The sequence below is a fragment of the Sciurus vulgaris genome (assembly GCF_902686455.1).
Source record: "Sciurus vulgaris genome assembly, chromosome: 12".
NCBI lineage: Eukaryota > Metazoa > Chordata > Mammalia > Rodentia > Sciuridae > Sciurus > Sciurus vulgaris.
The window spans coordinates 113,594,530-113,613,121 of record NC_136473.1 but is presented as its reverse complement, the minus strand read 5'-3'; the positions used below and the strand labels follow the sequence as shown (position 1 = coordinate 113,613,121).

The following is an 18,592-nucleotide window of genomic DNA, read 5'->3' as shown; positions in this document are numbered from 1 at the left end:
ACCCTCAGGGGACTTCCCAGGAGCCTCTGTTCACCTCTTGGTAAGTGCCTGCCATTTAACCTCAGGGAAGTATTCAGCATATCAGGAAACCGGTTCTCCAAGCTTGTGCAAAAACAGTGGCTCTGGGGCGTGACCTCCGTCACGTGAGCTGTGGTCCCTGGGTGCCTTGGCTCTGCGCGTGTGAATGTGTGTGCTGGGGGAGGGAGAAGGGGGGTCCTGTGCCGTGGCTCTTCTCCCCGACCACCCCAGCTCCTGGGCGATGGGGGCCTGGGGCGGCGGCACCTCTCAGCCCGTGCGTGACAGCTCCCCTCTCTTGCAATGGCCTCTGGCCAGGATGCACATCCCGCTCGCCCCAGTGCTGACATCAGCAGGTTCGCGGCACCTGGGTGTATTTCTGAGTTGCAAATGAGAGTTTCCCAGAGCCACCCCTGTGTGGGCTGGCACTGCAGGTGACAGACTGTGCACCAAGGGCATGCTGCTAAGCTGAGCGCACAGAAGCAGGAAGAGGCGGAGCTGGGCAGGCGCCCCTCAGCCCAGCGGCCACACCACAGCCAGGGAGAGGCAGCTGCAGGCATCCCGAGTCCACGGAGGAGGGTGGCAGAGAAGAGAGCAGCCGGCTCTGTGCCTTGCAATTTCTCAGAAGAGACCTGCCTGGCCCAGCCCTGGCCCCAGGCCAGCTCCAGCCTCCTCCCGCTCCTGCTTCTCAGCTAGATGGGTTTCTGCTGGGTTACTTGTGTAAATCAAATCATGTGCCAAGTTCATCAGGGTGGGCAATTCACAGGCATTTTTGTTCTGAAACAGTTTGCTCCAAAATGTCTTCGGTCGGTTTTGAAGCCCTTCTAACCTGGGAAGCTGCCGTGTTCTGTCCCAACGCTGTGTTCTCTTGGTTCTCCCATGTGGGCTCCAGGTCGAGCCTGCTGCACTGCCTTCGGTCCATGGTATGAAGTCAGAGGGGTCTTGCTTCCCAGCCACAGAATCACTGGGAAAAGGGTGCAAATGTAGACTCTCTGATGTCAGCGTTTTGAAGAGCGTGTCCATTATACAGCATAGCTCGTGTCAGAGAGTGAGGGAACAGAAAAATGAAAAGGAAAGTCTCATTTCCTGCTGCCCCACAGTTGCTAGTGAAACATCCTCTCCTCTCACGGAGCCCAGAAGTAGATCAACAAGACCTTCACTTCACGTTCCCCAGCAGCCAGGGCCGCAGGAGGGAACTGCTCCCCAGATCGACCAGGACCGTGCAAAGGCCTTACTTATGGTGAACAGCGGATGATGTGGGCGAAGCCGCCAGAGCGATTCATGGGAAGCCGCTGAGCTGGTTAGCTCCGGTGCTGATGTGGAGGTTTGCGCAGCAGGGCAACAGGGGCTGGGCACTGGATGCGGCACCTCCAGAAAGGACGGCTCCCGTTCCAGCTCGAGGCCTGCTCCTTCCACGGAGAGCTCACCCGGTCTAATGTGAACCCCAGAGGCTACCTCGGCCTAAATTTGGCAAAGGGTGGGGGCGAGAGTGGGATGTTCTAGGGTAGGGAGACCCTCCATTCCCAGCTGTCCCTCTTTGCGCAGGCCATGGGGTCTGCTGCAATAAGGGACCCCTGCGAACAAGGAAATTCTCGGGGCACCCACCTGGTGGTCGCCACGTCTGAGGCAGCTGTGGACGTGTGCCTGTGTGCGGAGGAGGAGGGAGGGACAGCTAGAGTCTGTGCGGGACGTCTGTTTACAGGAGGATGATTTCCCCATCTTCACTGGGAGGACTGGAGGAACCTAAAGGCTCACTATGAAGTGAGCAGGACTCGCCCTGTGTCCACCCCTGTGAGTCCCCTGTGTCCTCACCTAAAGGCTGTTCTGATGTGAGCAGCACTCGCCCTGTGTCCACCCCTGTGAGTCCCCTGTGTCCTCACCTAAAGGCTGTTCTGATGTGAGCAGGACTCACCCTGTGTCCACCCCTGCGCGTCCCCTTGCCCTCTGGCACTGTGCTCTCTCTGAGGAACAGAACTTCTGAGAGCAGGCTGAAGTGTGCCCTCTTCCTACCCAGGGCGTTGCTAGCAGAAGTCTGGCAGGTCCTGTCAGTCCAGAGAGCCGGCCACCTGCTGGCCAGTGGCACTCCTGGGCTGCCCTCCGTCGCAGGCCTCCTTCAAGCCCCCCTGTCTCCTCGAGGATCACAGCAGGGCTGCGTAGCCGTGGCCGTGGCGATGTGTGACTAGGGCGACAAACTCCTTGTGCCAGGTACCCGTGGCTTCCCTCCCTCCCTGGCTGACCGGGGTGCTCAGACACTGGACTTCCCTCTTTACCGGTGCTTTGCTTCATGACACCACCGTGAGAAAGGGGGTCAGGTGTCCTTAGCGTCCTCGGTGCTCAGCCAGGACCCGGCACCCCACCCCAGACACGCCGCCGTCTGTCTGTCATCTGAGCAGCTCTCTGGTGGACACGCACATTGAAACAGATCATCAGGATCGGCAGATGCCAGATCGCTGACGGTGATTATCGATCACCTCTGAGCTGTGCAATTAGGGGTGTTGAAGATTTTGTTTGTAAGTTTTTTTATTTTCCAAATATCCCAAGATACAGGGATTTTACTTTTCAAGAAGAAGATGAAGGACATGAACGACTTCCTCTGGGAGAAGCGTGGCTGCTCTCAGTTGAGCTAACCTGCGGGAGGACGTGGCTGTCCACGGTTGGGAAGGAGGCCGTGGCACCGACGGCCGTGGCAAGCCCGCAGCGGGAGGGCCTCCTTCTGTCCTGGGTTCTGTGGCGTCTGGGCGCCCGAGGGTGGAAGCTCTGCTGTTCCCCACTGTGCTCTGCCTCGTCTCCCATGGCGGACAGCGGACGGGTGTCCTCCTGCAGAACGGGGGTAGAGCTGGTTGGCTGCGTTGGGAGGGGCGGTGGGAGCCGGGGTGTTGCTCATGGGCACACCACTGACAAGCCATGTCCTGGCGCCGTCCAGGATGAGCGAGGGCCCTTTGGCAGCACCAGGGCTGCTCTGAGTTAGGAGTCGACAAAACCTACCCTCCTGCCAGAGCGACTGGAGGGCGTTGCTTCAGTAGTGAGCCTGGCTTTCCTGGGGAATTGGAGCAGGTTCAGGTGAGTTAATGGAAACTGAAGCCAGGCAGATGGAAAGGGCAGAGAGGAAGGGCGGGTTCAGAGGCCGGAGCCTGCAGGCCTCTGCCCTGGGGAGGGGCGCCTGCTGGCTCCTGCAGGGCTCCGGCGTGTTAGCTCCTGCTGGGGCTGCGCGCTCGGTGGTGGGCCCAGCAGGAGTGGAAGCCGTGGTCCTCCAATAGCAATGGCAATGCCTGCCCTGTACTCTGAGTTCTTCGAAGAACCGAGGGAAGGAAGAGAGGATAGGAAGTATCTTACCAGGAGCAGTGACCCTGTTCCACTGGATGTGCGCACTGCCCAGCGGAGGTGTGCGTCCCCGGACAGGGTGGCTGGGGAGGCCCTCGGTGCTCTGAATCACCACCGCTACGGACTGGCCCAGGACCCGCCCGCCGTGACCGTTCTTCAACTCCTTCAGTTCTGGGATGCTTTTGAAAGGGTGGGTCACTCAGTGAACCCTGCACAACAGTCCCACGTCCAGCCGCCCTGGATCCAGCCTCAGAAGAAGGACCTCCAGAGGTCTGGGGGGCCTCTGGCTTCCCACGTTGCAGATTTCCTGCACATTGGCAGAGCCCAGTCCTGTGCTCTGTGCCCTCGCCACCCTCTTCTGCCCGTCGTGGTCCCTGCGTTGCCTTCTCGTTACCAAGGCCATTCTCAGGGTCTGTGTCCCCACGGGGTACAGCAGTTCCCGACGCTCCAGCGAGCTGAGGTCCGTCCACGTGGGGCCTCGGAACTTGCCAGGCTCACCATTCCTTAGGTCCTGCCCAGAATGAGGGCCCCACCTTGAGGACATGAACCAGTGTCTACTGCAGAGCTTCTAGTGCAGAACTGGCCACAGGACAGGGGCCTGGAGCCCGGGAGCATGAGGGAGCCGGGGCTAGAAGGACATCCGGAACCGTGGGGCCAACCATCCTATTTTTCCGAAGGGGAGACCAAGGCCCCAGAGGTGAAGGTACTTCCCGCTGCTAGCAGCTATTCACTGCCTGGTCAGAACCCACCACTCAGGCCTCTCGACCTGCAGGACCCCTGGTGCTCCTCTGGTGCTGAGACCCCGTCACCGAGTGGCTGAGAAGGTCAAGTGTATCACAGAAGTGGGAGGCGTAGCATTGGATCTCAGGGCCCCGGGAGGATCCGACTCTCCTCAGGGTGGGGGACAGGACCTCCCTCAGAAGCAGCTGCCCCGCGCGCGCAACCCGTGTGCTGGGCCTTCCTGTTGGGCTCTCCTCATTGTCTCGGTCTGGCCAACAGCCCCTGGCTTGCGGAGGACTGACCTCTCTCCCTCTCTCCTTCCAGGCTAATGGAGGTTGGCAGGATGCTACTACCCCTTCATCAGTGACCTCCCCCACAGAAGGCCCTGGCAGCGTTCACTCCGACACCTCCAACTGATCTCCCGCCATCGCACCCGGCTGACCCTGGGCCCCACTGGGGCAGGGGCAGGAGGGAGGTTTCTCTCCCAACGCTGGCGCGGTCAGACGGGGTCGAAGCAATCAGCAAACACAATAAGAGTCTCCTCTCCTGTCTTCTTTGGGATGCTGTCTCAGCCAATCTGGACACTTCTTTATACTCTCTTCCCTTCGTTTCTGGGTAGACGCGCCCCTCCCTGCCTCCAGCTGCTGGCCTGGCTTCCGTCATCTCCCTGCCCCCTTCCCTCTGTCCTGGGCTCCTGGGTCCCTGCCCTCTAGTTCACCACTGACGGGTATTTTCAACAATTAGAGGAATTTGAAAGGAAGCAAATCACAAAGAAAATAATAAAGTGTTTGTCTGTCTTCACGCTCTGGTTTGGGGAGCGAATGCCCTCTGACCCTGCTCCCTGTGCTGGCGGCCAGTCCTCCTATCTCTCACTACCTCTCAGCAGGAAAAGCCACCTGCCCTGCTCCTTCCTCCCGCCTCCACCCCGCCTCCTGGGCACAGTCCCCAGGGAAGCGCTGTCCTGCTCTCCCAGTTCTGGGTGTTCGCTGGGGACTGTGGGACGGGCCTCCTGGAGCTCAGTGCCTCCAGGTTGATTCCCAGGCTGGAAGTCAGTGCAGGGAAGGGTGGAAGCAGCCAGGGAGGATCCGCAGGCTCCGCCCGCCTCCCACAACACCCTGGATCCAGAGAGACAGTCTTTAAGACCATTGAAGGCTTAGAAGCCACGTTCAGGACCACCACAGACAGGGCCTGGCTGGGCAGGCAGTGAATGCGCCAGTCAGTGGGAGAAGGTTCAGTCCTGCAGCCGGGACTCTCCTTCACACTAGGCACACACAGCACAGGCCAACAGGTGCAGTCTCACCTGCGCTTTACCAAGACTTCCTGTGGGAATGCCCGCGCTCACAACCACGCACTCTGCCCTGCAAGCCAGGAGAGGGCATGGGCAGCTCTGAAGGTCACTGGCAGGCCAGCAGTGAGCTCTAGGACCAGCAGGTGCTCCAGTGCGTGGCAGGACCTCACTGATGAAGGCCAGTGTCCCATGGAAGCCTCCCCACACCGCGAGCTCTCAGGAGCCACGGCCTGCTCAGAAAGTCTCAGATGGAGGTGGCTGCTGTGCCGTTTCCACCTTGGGTGCAGCGCAGTCACGGTCCGGCTGGACCACACCTGTTAGGGGTCCCGACCTCCTGCTCTGCAGGAGAGTGGTTTGAGAGTGGCTTGAGAGTGGCTGAGCTCTCTGCTGGCCTGATTTGAGAGACGAGAGCCAGGGAAGGCACGGTAGCATTTTCATGGAGATCATCTTGGCGGTTTCTCCTCCCTAGACATGTCTGAGAGAATAGCAGGTGCCACAGAGCTATTCTCAAATGTCCCCCAGCTTGCGTTCTTCACAGCTGACCCTGCCCGCTGGCCTCAGGAAGGTATTAGGTGGGAGGGATTCAGACATTGTCATCACCTGTGACATGGGGCTACTCTGCTGGCTCCCAGGTGGCCTGTGACAAATGGAGGTCGACTGTGTTTCTGTCCCACCGTAAAGCCAGGGAGGTGGCACCCCAGGCAAGATGGCTCCTGCTGCGTCAGGACAGTAAGTGGCTTCCTTTTCCTAACTTCCAGCCCTTCAGGCCCCTGTGTCACCACTGTGGTGACAGAAGAGTTGGTCTTGGGGTTTTGGCCTGTCTCTTGTGCTCTTTGTTTTTGATTTGGGTTTTGGTCTGTTTGGCTTCCTAGGGGAGAGAAAAGCTTCCAAATTAGAAGACAAGGGTCTGATCTGTTAGCTTGTACTTGAATCCAATTGTGGCCTTGGGAGTGCTTGTCCCCACTCCCATTTCTACTTAGGCAGCTTCTAGGAGAGGTCAAGACCCCGAGGTGAGGATGGCCAGCCCGCAGGTTCGGGGGGACTCTGCGTGGCTCTCCAGTACTAGTAGAAAGTCCTCTGTGCTCTGCAAAGTCGGGATGCTGCCCGGGAGGCTTGAGGGCAGTGGACCTGAAGGAAATGCAGAACAGACATTGGCCAGACGCAGTTTTGCCTGGAGGATTAAGGGCAGGAGAAAGACCGCCATGCTGTGGCCAGGAAGGGCTGATGAACAGGGCCTTTCGGGCCCTACTCAGTGCCGAGGCCGGTGGCGGCTGCGTCCCAGGGCAGGGATAGGTCGAAGCCACTCCCACACGGGCAGGGAAGGGTCCCCTTGACTGGAGCACAGCGCAGAGGAGACGGAAGCTTCCTGGGAACAAGAAAGGCCCACACGCACATCAGGCGACTGCCACCCAAGTCGGTGCCAGTGTTGGGGCAGAGGCCCGGCTCCTCTCCTGCAGGGGTCGCTCTGGCGACCCCCCTCGCAGCGTCTTCCCGCCCAGCCCTTCCCCAGGCCTCCTCACATCCCACGCCCTCCTGGGGACCCCTTCAAGCCCACCGTCATTTAGCGCGGTGGCCAGGAGGTCTCCCGCCAAGCATGAGGGGTCCCCAGCCACAGAGGGTGGGGTGGAGAGCGGCCTGGACCCCAGCTCCCTGGGAATGCATGCCAGGCCAGTCCCACGGACACCCGGTCCCCAAGCCGCCCTGCTCCCTGCTGGTCTCTGTGGCGTGGCGTTCTTAGAGCTGGTGGCCTTTTCCCTCACCCTTCTTTCCCCACTGTCCTCTGCTCTTCATTTTTCTGCCCAGAAAATCCTGACTTCGATACCAAAAAAGATGAAACTACAGAAACTCAAATTTAAAAAAAACTTAAAAAAAAACAAAAAAAAAACTCAACGATTCTTTCAGCTTTATTGACATTTCCCTTTGTTTCTTGCGACTGTCTCGTTCTTTGTAGTATTGATGACGAACATTTGATGATGAATGTTCTTGTATATTCAGATAAAGAAAAAAACCAAAAAGCGGTCTGAATTTAATAGTGTTTATAATAAGAATTTTACAAATGACCCTCACAGCACGAATCAGGGCGGGGACGTCCCCCCCTTCTGTGACGAGCGCGTCGTTCCTGCATTTGTTTTTGAACACCGAGCTACCTGCGTTCACCATTTCCCCCTTTCCTTTACTTTCTTGCATTTGTGCGTTAGTCCCAGGATGCTAGGAAAGTGTCGTTGTGCACGCCCATCTCTTGTTTCACAATGTTTAAAAGTGACAGTAACTCATTTTGTAAACTAAAAAAAAAAAAAAAGGTTGGAATAGTGAACTTAATAGGTACAACCTAACACGTCATTATGTTTATTAACTTTGAGACCCAGAAATAAATTCCTTTCTTTTCTTTATTCCCACTCTTAAAAATGCCAAAAAAAAAAAAAAAAAAAAAAAAAAAAGGATTTTTTTGTGCTATTTTTGGTTTGTTCATTTGGGGTGGGGGCTTTTTAATTTTCAAGGTTATGATCTTGCTGTTTTTGTTCCCTCGACATGTCCACAAGGTGATGTGAAAAGGCGGTGTGGTCAGTAGCTGCCCTGCTCTGTGCTTCAGAATGCGGCTGAGCTCAGAAGGCAGAGCCCAGGCCAGCGAGTCCTTGCTAACCTGTGCTTGCAGAGCCCCTGGGAAGAGCTGCTCCTTTGGCTCCTTGGACACCCACAGAATCCGTCCAGGGATCTTGTTACGCTGTAGGAAGAGGTTTTTGCCTTGTTTGGTCCTGAGTGCCTCTCCTGGGCGCTTGCTCTCTCTGTGACGAACTCCACTCCATGAGGCCCTTCCGGCTGGAGGGGACGTCTCTCCCAGGCGGCCCACAGAGGTGTGATGGGCACCGCAGGCCACAGAGAGCAAGACAGGAAGCAGGCTCTGAGGCCAGGCAGGCTGCTGATCCTGAGTCCTGAGTTTGGACAGAGTCGGTGAGATACTGAGCCAGACCCGTGCTGTCGTTCCAAGGCTGTCTGAGGCCCTGACAGTGCTGATCTGACTGACCTCCGACCTGGATGACTGCTTAGAGAAAATTGTACATCTAGCTGGGTGCGGAAGGTTTCTATTAGTTATAGAGAGAAAGGAAGCTCCGTTATCCAGAAGGAACTCAACAGCCCTCGCTCTGCAAATGAGTCGTTCAGCCAGCAGCCAGAACTTAAGAAGGGTCAAGGAAAGATGCAGAGCGTGGAGCCCTGCCTCGGGCGCACTCCTGCCAACAGGCTGCCACGTCTGAGTGCTCACTGAACACCGGCGAACTTTTCACATCACCTTCACGGGCTCCGTCCCTAGCGCAAAGCTTTCTGGAAACTCTTATTTTTCGTAAATGTGTATTCTTTTGTTAAATAAATAAATCGTTCACTGTTTCCCCTCTTCTCTTATTACCTCGGTTCTTCCCTTTGGCCTTTCCGTTGAAGTGCTTTCTTTCGGTTGCTGGTTTTATGCCCCCTCTCCTCCCCTTGCCTTATTTTTCAGAGTGTAGACCTGCAAAGCTCTGCTCTGTCTTGGTTTTGAAAGTTCAAGCTTCTCTGCTTCGAGAGCACAGGCTTCTGTCCCTTTGACTCCAGCTGAACTTTGTGTTCTCTAATGATACTAACACGGTGTAGGTTTTACAGTCTCCTAATTTGTACTGGTAATGCATATTCCAAATAAATAGTTTCTTTTGTTGCAAAAAAAAAGTATACATTTGTATTTTGTGCAAATTTCTTCTCTTGTATGCTGGAAACTTCTCCCCACAGTAGGCCCGTGCCAGTGTGGATCATGGTTTAAACTGCCACCCCAACTGACAGTGTAGTCTACACACCACGGTGGTAGGCCAGACCTCGTGGGCCACTTAGCTCAGCCAGAGGAGAAGGGAGGGTGGGAGGGCCAGCCGCAGGCAGACCCCAGTTGTCCGATGCCTGAGATGGACCACGCTCGTCCCTCTTGCTGGCCCTTTTCTTTTTCTTGGCCTGCAGTGATCTGGTCCTCAGAAGATTGTGGTTCCCAAAAGATGTCCCAGTGGGGAGAACCTAGACAAGCAGCACTCACTCGTAGTTCTCAGAGGCGTCCCTGTGGGCCTCCAGGGGTTTGCACACCCACCTCCTGCCAGGTCTACCATCCCACAGGGGCACCTCTCCCCAAACCGTGAGCCCCTGGGCCTGTCTGAGTGCCATCTCCAGTGCTCCAACCCTCCACGGCTAAGGCTCCAGTGCCAAGTTCTATCCATCGAGGGTGCCGGGCCTCCTCGTCCGCTGTCCTTGGGTGGCTCTCTAGAAGGCTTTCTCCTCTGGATGGGCTTTGCTTCTCATCTTCCTGCTGTGCTCCTAGGAACAGGGAGAGCCCTGGTGAAGCCAGTATGTCCCGAAGGTCAAGGTACGGATGAGGTACGCCCTCATTCCCACCACGATCCCGATCAGTAGAAACTGGATCAAAGAAATGCAGCCCAGTGGGATCAAGCCATCACTGTCCTTCCTGGACAATCAGTTTCCAGCTGGCCCTGGGGGTGCCACCAGGGGCCTCAGTGGGGCCCATGATCTCTCTGGCTCATAACAGGAATGGTTTGCGCTGCTAAACTGCTGTGGTAAGTGGAACTCGGCGTGAGCAGTATCAGAGCGACCTGTCTACTTCACACCCGTGCACTAGTCCACGAGCGTTGGCCAGGTGGCCTCTGCTCCGTGGAGGTTCACGTGGCCCCCTCTGGCTCACCCAGGAGCATGAGATCTTCCCGTTCTAGCCAGCAGAGGGAGAGGGTGTGACGGGGCGCACCATCCTCCTGACAGCCTCCACGAGGACCTCTTCCAGTCACTCCCAAGTGTAGAGGGCAGGGGTTGGAGTGGGGGTCTGGAAAAGCAGCCCCTGGCTGGGCAGAGGCAAGCGCACACAACTTTCACTGAGCAGACACCCACCAACTTTCAGATATGGCTTCATCACTGCTCAGTGGGGAATACTGAGAAAGGGTAGAACAGACCAGAGATGCCCACCCAGCCCTACCCTGCAAGGAAGAGAGGGAACAGCCCCTTTTCTCCAGCATCCATGAATGGGTCAGAACTCAGGGTCCCACACCAGTAGTGGCTGGGAGGACAGACTACAGTTCCATCAGTCCTGCTCTTGCCTCAGGTCACACCCCAAGTTCACCAAAGGGTGGAGATGGTGGCCAGCGGTCAGCTCAGCACAGGTTTTGTTGTAGCTCACAGGGGCTGCTGTAAACAAGATATCTTATACTACATCATTCATAAAGGCAAAAACTCATTGCTCATGTTCCAGAGTCGAAGGCAGGGGCCCCAGAGTCCATGCCCCCCAAGGGCCAGTTGCTCACAGCTGCCCCCTGTGCCCTAGCCTGGTAGATGGCCATCTGTAGTTTGGGTCTTCCTGTGAGCTGCACAGCCCTTATCTGCTGGACTGAGGTTCTGTTCTGGCCCCTCCAAAATTCAATTCATCCACCTGTGAATCCCTCTAGTATCCCGCCTTTTCTACAAAGTCACTTAGCAGCGTGTGCACAGTATCCCAGTGTCAGCCGCACCCACATCATTTAGAAAACACAAGCAACATGCAGACCCCCCTGACTGGTCATGGGCAGCCACAGCAGAGAGCTGATAACTTCACGGGGAGGCAGGAAAGAGCGCGGTGGAGAAGTCGGCCAAGTCCTTTCCGTCACACTTCAGGGTATGAGTTGACTGGCATCGTCTACCACGCGGAGGGAGGGCCAGCAGCAAGGGATAGACCTGCCCTCGGCTCGCGGTCTCCAGGGATCCGTCCAATCTCCGCATTCTGCTCCTTGCTCAGCAAGGACCTTTGAAATACTCATGTCTCGGTGAAGAATTCGGATTCTCATCTGCACCCCGGAGTCCTCTCCTCTTGGCATCAAGCACGTATGGAGACTCGCCTCACTCTCCACCTTGCCCCAGTCCGGCGCCCTCGTCTCAGCTGTGTCTGCACCACGGTGGCTTCTGCTGCTTCCTCTGGAGCTCCTCCAGCTCGCCGACCCCTGGGCCCTCCCTTTGTCTCCACTGGACTCACCTCCAAGTCCTGAGCACAGCTGCTTCCGTCCTGCAGAGCACTGGGCTTCTGCCCTGCACCCCCTCCCAGCACCTCGCTGGGCCTGGAGGATCTGCTACTGTCGAAGGCTGCGCAGACCCCCTTCCGCCCTCCTCCTGGGTTTGGCCTGCCCCAGCCCCTCTTGAGCAGGGCTGGCAAAATTTAGAACTCGCCAGCTTTTCCTTTCCCTGTCACATCCCTCTGTCTTGTGTGGAGCTCACCTCTTTGCTGTCGGGCCCAGACATTTTTTTCCTAACTTATCTTTTCTAAATTCTAAATTGAATTCTTTTTCATAAGTTTTGGTTCTATTCAAAGCTCCCACTGTTTCAGGTGAAGCTTGTCCAGCTTCTTCGCCCAGAGCAGGAGGTGTCCGACCCCCTGGGACTGAGCAAGGAGGTGTCTGTCTGACCCCCTGGACTGAGCAGGAGGTGTCTGTCTGACCCCTGGACTGAGCAGGAGGTGTCTGTCTGACCACCTGGATCTGAACAGGAAGGTGTCTGACCCCCTGGACTGAGCAGGAGGTGTCCGACCCCCTGGACTGAGCAGGAGGTGTCCGACCCCCCTGGACTGCCACACTTGGCTGGGCCGCTTGTGCCCAGGACCCTCCTGGGAACACTCCTCCTTGGGGACACGGCCCAGCTATCCCCTGTGTACACCGCAGCTGGCAGACTGCGCTGCTACTGCCCAAGCGCTCATCCCGACCCTCCTGACGTCCCCCATGTGTCCGCAGCCTCTGGGTCACCTGGGCAGGTGTGAGGCATCCATTATGTCTCCAGTGCCTCCCCGCTGGCTTCCCACTGCCTGCCCTCGGGGCTCCTGCATGCCCCTCGTGAGCCGTCCTGCAGTTTGCTCGCCAAGTGCTCAAGGGCCAGGTGACCGTACCTTGAATCCCAGTTCTCCTCCCGTCAGGCTCTTCCTAACGTCACTTTTGACACCAAGTCAGGGTTTTTCCACACCAATGGATTCTCCAGTTCTCCATCGCCCACTGAGTGTCCATGACCCAACTCAGTTCTGACGCGCGTCACCTGCAGTGGGTCTGAGGGCTCAGCCCTCACGTCAGGACAAGTCGTGGGCATTGGGTCCCCCAGTCTGACCACCGGCTGTGGAGTGGGGGTGGCTACGACGCCCTCTTCAATAATGCACTAGAGTAGTGCCCAAGACTCCAGTGTCATCCCTTACACTTACTCCTTCCTTCTAAAGGAAGCAAGTGAACGGCCCTGAGGAGGCGTTTCGGGGGAGTCTGGAAGACTCTGGAGCGGGCACTGTCCCTGTGGAGCTGGGTGCGCCACCTGTCCTGTTGTGGACGTGTTCGCGCACTCCAAAGCTCCCCAGCGTGGGGGCAGGGGGCTTGCAGGGGTCTAGCCTAGACACCATTGGTTGAGTCCTGCAGGGCCCAGGTGATCGATCGCATGTCCCGCTCCTCACTGCAGAGGTTGAGGGAAACCGTTGAAAGCACCGAGCTTCTAATCAGGGCTTGGTCTTTTCGGCCAACAGCTCCATGCTGAAGCTCTCTGGGGCCTGCCAATAGTGGCCCCTAGAACGAGGCTCTGTCCCACCGTTCCTGTCACTCAGGAATTCCAAGGGATTTAGTTGCTGTGTCAGGAAACAGCAACAGGAGACCAAACAAAGGCTGAGCTTCTCCAATCTGAAATACTAGATGCTCCAAGGTCTTAGCCTCTGGGCACAGGCCTGAGGCCACACATGGAGTTCCACACCTGACCTCAGGGACGGGCACTGACAAGCACACAGAAACATGCTGTAAATTTACTTTCAGGCTCTGAACACCAGGCAGAGAGAGATGATTGACAGAACTTAGACTTGGATCCCAGCCCCCCAAATATCCAAATATTCCAAAATCTCAAGAGATACAAAATCAAAACCGCTGTAGGTGCCCAGCACGTCAGAGGGTGATAGTGAGCCTGTGTGTTCCCCATTTCATCACCAGTACTTACCAGCCGCGTGACGGTGAGTAAATCATCTTCTTCCATTCTCCTAGTACCCATCTCAGAGGACTCCGGACCCAACGAGTCAGCCTACGTAAGGCATGTGGAACAATCTGGCACATGGCCATCACCAGCGTCCCCTCCCGCGTCCCTGGAGAACCTTGAGACCTGGGCTGGCAGCAGTGAGATTGTTCTCCTCCCTCCTGGTTCCACTGTGGAGAGCTGTTAGCTCTGGGTGGGTTTCTTTCTCTCTCCTTCTTTCCGCCTTCCCTCCCTTCCTGCCTTTCTTTCTTGGCTTTTCATCCATCCAGCCAGCTGCCACCACCATCCCCTTACTGAGGAAATGGCTGTCCTCTCCTTGCTCCATCGATGTCCTCCCTGATCTCTCCTTCATTTCTCCACCACCTCTTCTTCTGTCAGAAAATCACACATTTAATTATTGATCCCATTTCATCTTAAGAATCGGAGTGACCCTGGCTCCAGTGGATGGGGTCGCCTGGGCCTTCAGACATCTTGTGTAACCTTGGGTTTGTCAAGACTGCCATTGTTTTAGCCAGCTTTTTCACTGCTGTGACTGCAAGGTCTGACCAGAACAATTTTAGGGGAGGAAAAGTTTATCTGGGAGCTCACGGTTTCAGAGGCCTTTGTCCTTAGCTGGTTCCATTCCTCGGGGCTCAAGTAGAGGAAGAGCATGGTGGATGGAAGAGGCTCACATGGTGATCAGGAAGCAGAGAGAGAGATGAGACTCCACACCCCAGGTACAAATATATATCCCCTGGCCATACCCGCAATAACCCACCTCCTCCAACCACACCCACCTGCCTCCAGTCACCACTCAGTTAATCCCATCAGCGAGCAATTCACTGATTAGGTTAAGGCTATAACCCACTCGTTTCTCCTCCAAACCTTCTTGCATTGGCTCACAGGTGAGCTTCTGGGGACACCTCACATCCAAACCATAACACCCACTGAAGCATTCCCCTTAACCCACGAGTAGTTGAGAACCCCAGTGACAGGTCCCTGACCCTTCGCATCAGGAAAAGCCCCTCCACCACCACCAGAATCAGGGTCAAAACACACGGGCACACACACACACACACACGTGTGTGCACACACTCACACAGGGCCTACCTGCATATCTACAGGCAGACAAAAATGTGGCTGAGCACAAAGCTAAGTTTCTGAACCCCGCAAGTCCCTGGGCGCTCACCTGCCTTCCACGCAGGCTCCTTTTTGGTCCCTGCATTTCTGCATAGGAAAGCGGGAGGGAAGTTTGGGGACGGAAGTAGCAGGCCATCTGCACTGAGCGTAGACCATCTAAAGCCAGCACAAAGAAGTGACTGTGGAGCTGCCACACCAGACGTGCTGGACAAGGCCAGCAGGGTATCCAGGCCACCCCACACCCAGCTCTCAGCCAGGACACGTGAAGTTTTCAAACAAATGGCAACTTGACCTCTGGAGTGAGATGAGCAGAGCTGTGCTTGGCGGGATTGGAGAGGCCACTGAAGTGAGTCCCAAGTGCCTCTGGCTTCTCCCTGGCCGTCGGTTGTCCGGTCATCGCTGGGCTTCTGTTACCAAGGCGGCAGAGACTCCCCCTGCGGGAGCCAGGATGTGTGGACTTTTGGGCTGACTCCCTTCACGGGAAGCTCTGCCCTTCAAAAGCCTGCTTTGGGTTTGTTTGCAAGTCTTCAAGCTGAGGCAAAGGCCAGGGATCTCCAGCCCTGTCGGTACAAGGCGCTGAGAGGGAGTCGGGCCCCGTGCAGGGCGTGCGGCAAGCAGGAAGGGCCCCTGTGCCAGCTTCCGGCACATCTAAGAGGCAGTGAGCAGAGGCCCCGGAGAGCCCTGGCCTCCTGCTTGTCCACAAAGCCTGGTGGCTCACGCAGGGCCCTCCGCACTGATGCAGCGTGTGGGAGAGTGTGACCTTGTCCATCATTAACCACTGGTCATCTGCTCCCACGTGCGTCCCAGTCAGACCACTGCCTCCTGACCTCCGAGGGCACAGCCCAGCCCCTCTCCAGGCTGCAGTCCTGCCTCTTCACACTCCGCTCCATCAGAGCCTCTCACTCCTGCTGGGGACGCCCCTTGTGCTGACAAAGCTCCCTCTGTGCCAGCTACACTGAGGCTCGTGAGAGTCCCCCGGGCTGCTCTCTCAGGGGCTGTTTGGAACTCCAGAGACCATCGCCAGACAGGCGGCCATCCGCAGACCAACTGATTTCTGCAATGAACAGGCTCGCGCTGACCCACCCTGTGTGCCAGGCACACCTCTGCACCCAGCAGGACAGAAGACTTGCTCAAAAACAAGAACCGGAGAGCAAACAAGAGCCGACTGGTCTCTCTGGCTCTTTGGAGATGAATGCCACCGCCCATCAATTCACAAATTTGGACAAGAACTGAAAATCGTGATGTCCATTGACAAAGCCGTAAACCAGAGGGAAACAGGATTAGGCTGGGCTCACGGGAACAGACATGGGTTAACATGAAACATTCTTGCTGTCGGGTGACTTGAAGTAATCCATCTCCCCAAGGATGGAACAGTAGGAAGCCCAGGAAAGCCATGGAGCATGCCATCTAAACTCAAGGACAGGAACCCCTGCCCTGAGGTCACAACAGGACTGACTGGGCGCCCTCCAGACCTGGCGGGGCCATCGCAACTTCCGGCACATGGGGACTCAGTTCCAGCAGCCCGACCTGTGGGTTCTCACAGTGCACACGACCCTCCCTGCTGGCAGGTAGTTCTCTTCAAAGGTAGGGACGTAGACTTATTTGCTCTGCAAAGAAAAAGGACCCACGTCAGGGAGAGAGACTGGAGGTCTGGAATGCTGAGGGCTCCCAGCGATTCTCTTCCTTCTTACTCACATCCAAAGCCCGTGGGCTCCCCAGACTGTCTCCTCGAGCCCCGCAACCCAGGGTCTTTTCTTCTGCCTGTTGCTTTCCAACCACAGACGGCCTCCGAGAACACCCGTCCCACCCACAGCCTGGCACTCCGCTGCCCACGGAGCAGGTGACCTCGCCATGAGTCGGCTCTTCTTCACGTCTGCCCCTCCCCGTCCTCCTGTGCTGGCTGCCACCTTGAACATGTCTCCTCACCCCCAGCAGCAGGACGCACCTCACTCCAGGCAAGGCGCCTACCCTGCCCTGCCCAGGAGCCCACACAGCAGACAGGAAGGAGGGTGGAGGAAGCCAGAGGTGAGGGGAGGCCAGGGACACTAAGTGCATGGACGGGGGTGGGCAGAGGCAGAACGGGTAAAAGACCAGTGGAAGGGGAGGAAGGCAGGGGACCAGGGGGACGTGCTGAAGCCAGGAGGGAGGGGCAGGGGCAGACCGAGGCCATTCAAGCAGGACTCCAAGACCTGTCTTTCTCTCTGCCCTAAGGTGAGGCCTGCCCAGCTTAGTAGTGAGAAGTCAAAAGAGGACCTAGAGAGCCAGGCCAGGGTCTCAGGGTCAGCTGGGCAGGCACCAGGGCACTAGGGAGCCAGGGTCTCAGGGACAGCTGGGCAGGCACCAGGGCACTAGGGAGCCAGGGTCTCAGGGACAGCTGGGCAGGCACCAGGGCACTAGGGAGCCAGGGTCTCAGGGACAGCTGGGCAGGCACCAGGGCACTAGGGAGCCAGGGTCTCAGGGACAGCTGGGCAGGCAGAAGGACCAACTCCCATACCATGACCTGGTCCTGTTGAAGAGCTGGTCTCCTACTCACTTCTGAGCACTGCGTCTGTCACTTATTTAAGGCAGTCTGGTCCCTGTTGGGTCAGATCCCGTGGTTCGGTGGCCTGACCCCCTCCCTGGGTTCCACTCAAGTGAGTGGTACTCACTGCTCTTTGCCGTTTCTGTGCTCTGCGGGCCCTGGAGTTGGTGTCAGGGGTGCCTGGAGGAACCCCAGCTGCAGACAGAGCAGGAGAGGTGAGAAGCCCAGCAGGGACAGGTGAGCCAGGAGCAGGTGCTGGTGAACCAAGCCCGGGCATCAGAGGACGCAGGACGTGGTGATTCTGAGCGAGCTGCTGCAGAGGGCAGGGAGAAGCCCCCAGGGACCTGGGGTCATCCAGGCCGACAAGATGGCCTGGATAGCCAGAGGGAAGGCAGACCTGGCCAGGCCTGGCTGGTCGGTCGGAATGGGCCCAGAGGCCTGCAGAGTCTGGGCCACGAGGTGGTGGCGAGGACCCTGGGGACCCGAGTGAGAGCCAAGCCCCTCTCTGTGCTCTTCCTGACCAGAGTGGCTTTCCCTGCCGCAGCCCTGGAGCAGCATGGCCAAGGAGGCACATGGCCCCAGGGCACTGCCCAGGCCCACAGGGCCACTTGCCCAGGACCCTGCCTGCCCCTCTGGAGCACTGGCCACTGTGGGTGGTGCCTTTTACCCTCGGTCCCCCTTGCAGGCTGAGAGCAACTGATTTCTCTCAGGTCACAAGGTCCCTACGCTGTAGGGATAAGAAGTTACCTGCCCCCGTGGTTGTGCTGGAGGACACAGGACACCCCCACACCCACCACTGGGTGGATTCCCAGCTGCCAAATGGACAGGTGAGCAGAGAAATTCAACAGGAGCCAAAGCAGCACAGGTGTGTGTCCTCGGGGACACTGCTTAAAATGTCCCAGTGCTAGGCTTCACTGCTGCTCCCAGCTCTCAGCCCAGCCGGACAGTGGCCCACAAATGGCATGGGGGGCTTGTCCAGGGGCAGAGGAGGCTCCACGGAGGACACCAGGGAGCAGGCAGTTCGGGCAGGTGGAGCGGTGGGAGGGGTCTGCGTGCTTGCTCTTTCTGCAGCAGTGGCCCTGACAGCTGACTCCCTGGAGTCTGGGTGACATTTGTTCCTTGACTCTCCGTCCTCAAGCAGAAATTCTGTCCTTTTCACTGAATTCCTCCTCCCTGCCTCAGTCCTGCCTCCCGCAAGCCCAGACGGAGCACTTGACATTTGTTATTGGTACAAGACCATCATTTGCTGAGTGTGGATGGAGAAAGCCTCCGGGGGGAGGTGAGCGATCACCTCCGACCTCCTCACCCTCGCCTCTTCAGGTGTGGCGGCATACAAGCCAGGCGGGGCCTGGAGCCGCCCTGACTGGCTTCCATTCCAGCCTGTGGCGACCGGGTGCCATGGTGACCCCAGGTCCTGCAGTAGAGGGACAAAGGGCGGAGGCGGTGGCGACGTCACAGGAGGGCAGAGCTTCAGGAGGCCCCTGCACAGGACGGGACAAGAGCCTGGGAGGGTCCCCCTCCTTCCCCGAACGTCCCCTGCCAGTGCAGAGTCCCTGTGGGGGACGGCCAGTGGGAGACAAAGACCCAGTCCC

At 57.4% G+C, this 18,592-nt stretch overlaps 1 protein-coding gene across 2 annotated transcripts in view; it reads left to right on the top strand.

The window, feature by feature from the left end:
- Window positions 1–4,857, top strand: part of PBX1 (PBX homeobox 1) — a 267,263-nt gene extending 262,406 nt beyond the window's left edge. For both annotated transcript variants that reach the window (XM_079107940.1, XM_079107939.1), the window contains one exon: window positions 4,381–4,857. Coding sequence is in view for 1 of the 2 variants with exons in the window: in XM_079107939.1 (XP_078964065.1) it covers window positions 4,381–4,473 (93 nt within the window). In the remaining variant the exon portion in view is untranslated. The remainder of the gene's footprint in view (window positions 1–4,380) is intronic.
- Window positions 4,858–18,592: the final 13,735 nt, after the last annotated feature.